The 2,505-nt window shown below is 53.5% G+C and overlaps 1 protein-coding gene across 1 annotated transcript; it reads left to right on the forward strand.

Annotated features, from left to right (window-relative positions):
* Window positions 1–533: 533 nt before the first annotated feature.
* Window positions 534–2,459, forward strand: LOC121965750 (vascular cell adhesion protein 1-like; the record flags this gene model as incomplete). Its single annotated transcript, XM_042515875.1, has 4 exons — window positions 534–966; window positions 1,196–1,501; window positions 1,852–2,112; window positions 2,190–2,459. Coding segments are annotated over exons 1-4 (1,261 nt in total), but the record flags the coding sequence as incomplete, so codon positions are not given.
* Between the last annotated feature and the right edge of the window lie 46 nt (window positions 2,460–2,505).

A 2,505-nucleotide genomic window follows, 5' to 3' on the forward strand; every position in this document is an offset into this window, starting at 1 on the left:
TGGCAGCTTTATTATTTTAATTCTCACCTCGGTAATGATGTCATATTTTTTACCGGGTTTTCCTCATTTAGCCGTTGTAACGCGCATTAAACAACGTGGTGAGTAACGGGGCGGAGTATTAGTTAAGATAATACTGATGACAATAATAATATTAGTAACAATAATAATTATAGTCATGATCATAATATTAACACTCAGAGTTTCTGGTGCACTTTTTTAGATCCAGTGCAGACGCGCTTTTGTAGTCCATCATGTGAACTTTGTAGTTTCATCACAGCTGATCCACGTCAATAACATCCGCCGTCGCGTCACCGCAGAGCGAGGAGAGCGGTCGGATTCTCTAAACACGCGACCGTCTTTTCCTGAGTCCTCGTGAAGTCTCCTTCACACCTCTCCTCGGCCTTGAGACGTTTTCGACCGCAGCCCAAGTCGTCTTCTGTCGAGCGTCTGATCGCAGGAGATTTTAATCAACTCGAGCATCAGCATCAGGGACCGATGCTAACGAACGTTAAAAACGTGACCGAACTCTTCCTCATGAGCTCATGTGTGACGAGGAAAACGTGTGTGACATCACACGTGAAGTGAAACCAGTTAATCGTCAGCAGGCTGATGAGTGGAGGACTTTGTTAATGTTGTTGTTGTTGTTGTTGTTTACCTCCCCAGCTGTGCTGCTGATGTCATCGTGGTGCGTTCAGGGCCTGCGCGTGGATGTGTTTCCCAGCAGGCCTCTCTTCAGACTGGGGGACAATCGACAGCTGCTGTGTCACGTCCAGGACTGTCCCACCATGCCGAGCGTGTCCTGGTCTCTGCAGGGGGACCGCCCGCTGACGGCGTCCGTCAGCACCAACAGGAGCCACTCCACCGTGACCTTTGACCCCGTCAGCATGGAGCACGAAGGAGCTCTGCTGTGTCGAGTCAGCTGTGGACCCGAAAACAAGCAGGTCAAGACGTCTGTTCACGTTTACTGTGAGTGCACACACACACACACACACACACACACACACACACACACACACACACCAACAAACACACACATACACATGCACACACACACACACACACACACACACACACACACACACATACACACACACACACACACACACACACACACGTGTGTATATATGAGGATGTGCTGAGTCATGCTGGTGTGACAACGAGGATGTGCTGAGTCATGTCTCTGCTCTGCCGGCAGCCTTCCCATCAGCCCCTCTGATCACTGGCCAGGACCAGCTGAGGCTGGGGGCGGAGTCTGTCCTCACCTGCCAGGTGTCTGAGGTGTATGCTGCCGCTCCGCTGACTCTCAGCTGGCTGCGAGCGGACGCCGTCCTGCAGAGCATTGTGGGAGACGCAGAGTCGGGCTCGGTGCGGTCCGAGTTCAGGTTCAGGCCTCAGGAGCGGGACTTTGGAGGAAACATCAGCTGCAGGGTCACGCTGGACCTGCAGGAGCTGCCGGCTGAGGACCGGACCAGAGAGACCAGCGTCCCCCTAAACCTGCTCTGTGAGTCCTCAGATGGTTTTAAGGGTCCTCCGGGACTACACGCTGTCTGTTATTAACGGGATACCTGCTGACCGGACGGCTGTCAGTCCCCGAAACATTTAAGGAAAACAATAAACATGTTTACAGAAAACAATAAACATAAAAAATAAAAATAAATAAAAAAAATAAAATAAAACAGTCCAGCAGGTTTGGTCAAAAATCACCACAAAGCTTTAAAGAAAAAGCGTCGTTTAAGAGACGTGTTGGAGCGCCCCGCCCCTCCTGACTCCTGTTCCGTGTGATCAGATATGAAGATGACTGTACAAACCTGTAATCAATAATCAATCACAGCCTCACCTGTCCCTCCGCAGACGCTCCCGTCGTCACGGTGATTTCAGACTCGCTGTTGGTGATGGCGGGCTCTCCGTTCACGCTGCGCTGCTCTGCGGAGGGAAACCCAGAGCCCACGGTCACCTGGAGCTTCAGGACGCCGGACGGGCGGTCTGAGCGGACAATTCTCTCCAGTCAGCTGGACGTGGCGGCGGCGAGTCAGCCCGACGCCGGACGGTACGAGTGTGAGGCCCGCAACAGTGAGGGTCACCAGACTGCCGGGGTGCAGGTCGCCGTCCACGGTGAGAGAGAACTTCCTGTTTAATTTGTTGTTTCAATGACAACCGAACACTGCGTCACCTGTCTGCTCCGCCCACAGCTCCGCCCACCAACACCTCCCTTTCGGTGAGTCCAGGTGAGCAGGTGATGGAGGGTCAGCAGGTGACGTTTACTTGTCGCTCAGACGGAGCTCCGCCCACCACGCTGGTGCTGAGGAGGGAGGGGGCGGAGCTTCAGAGGACTGACCCCGCCTCCTCCTTGCTCTCCTTCAACCTGTCCTCAGCCCAGCTGAAAGACTCCGCCCACTACCAGTGTGAGGCCTCCAACCAGTACGGCTCCCAGCTGGTCACCAGCTCTGTCACCATCACAGGTACTGGTCTCACTGGTGTTTACTGGTCTCACTGGTGTTTACTGGT

Source organism: Plectropomus leopardus, unplaced genomic scaffold, assembly GCF_008729295.1.
Source record: "Plectropomus leopardus isolate mb unplaced genomic scaffold, YSFRI_Pleo_2.0 unplaced_scaffold21507, whole genome shotgun sequence".
Classification (NCBI taxonomy): domain Eukaryota; kingdom Metazoa; phylum Chordata; class Actinopteri; order Perciformes; family Serranidae; genus Plectropomus; species Plectropomus leopardus.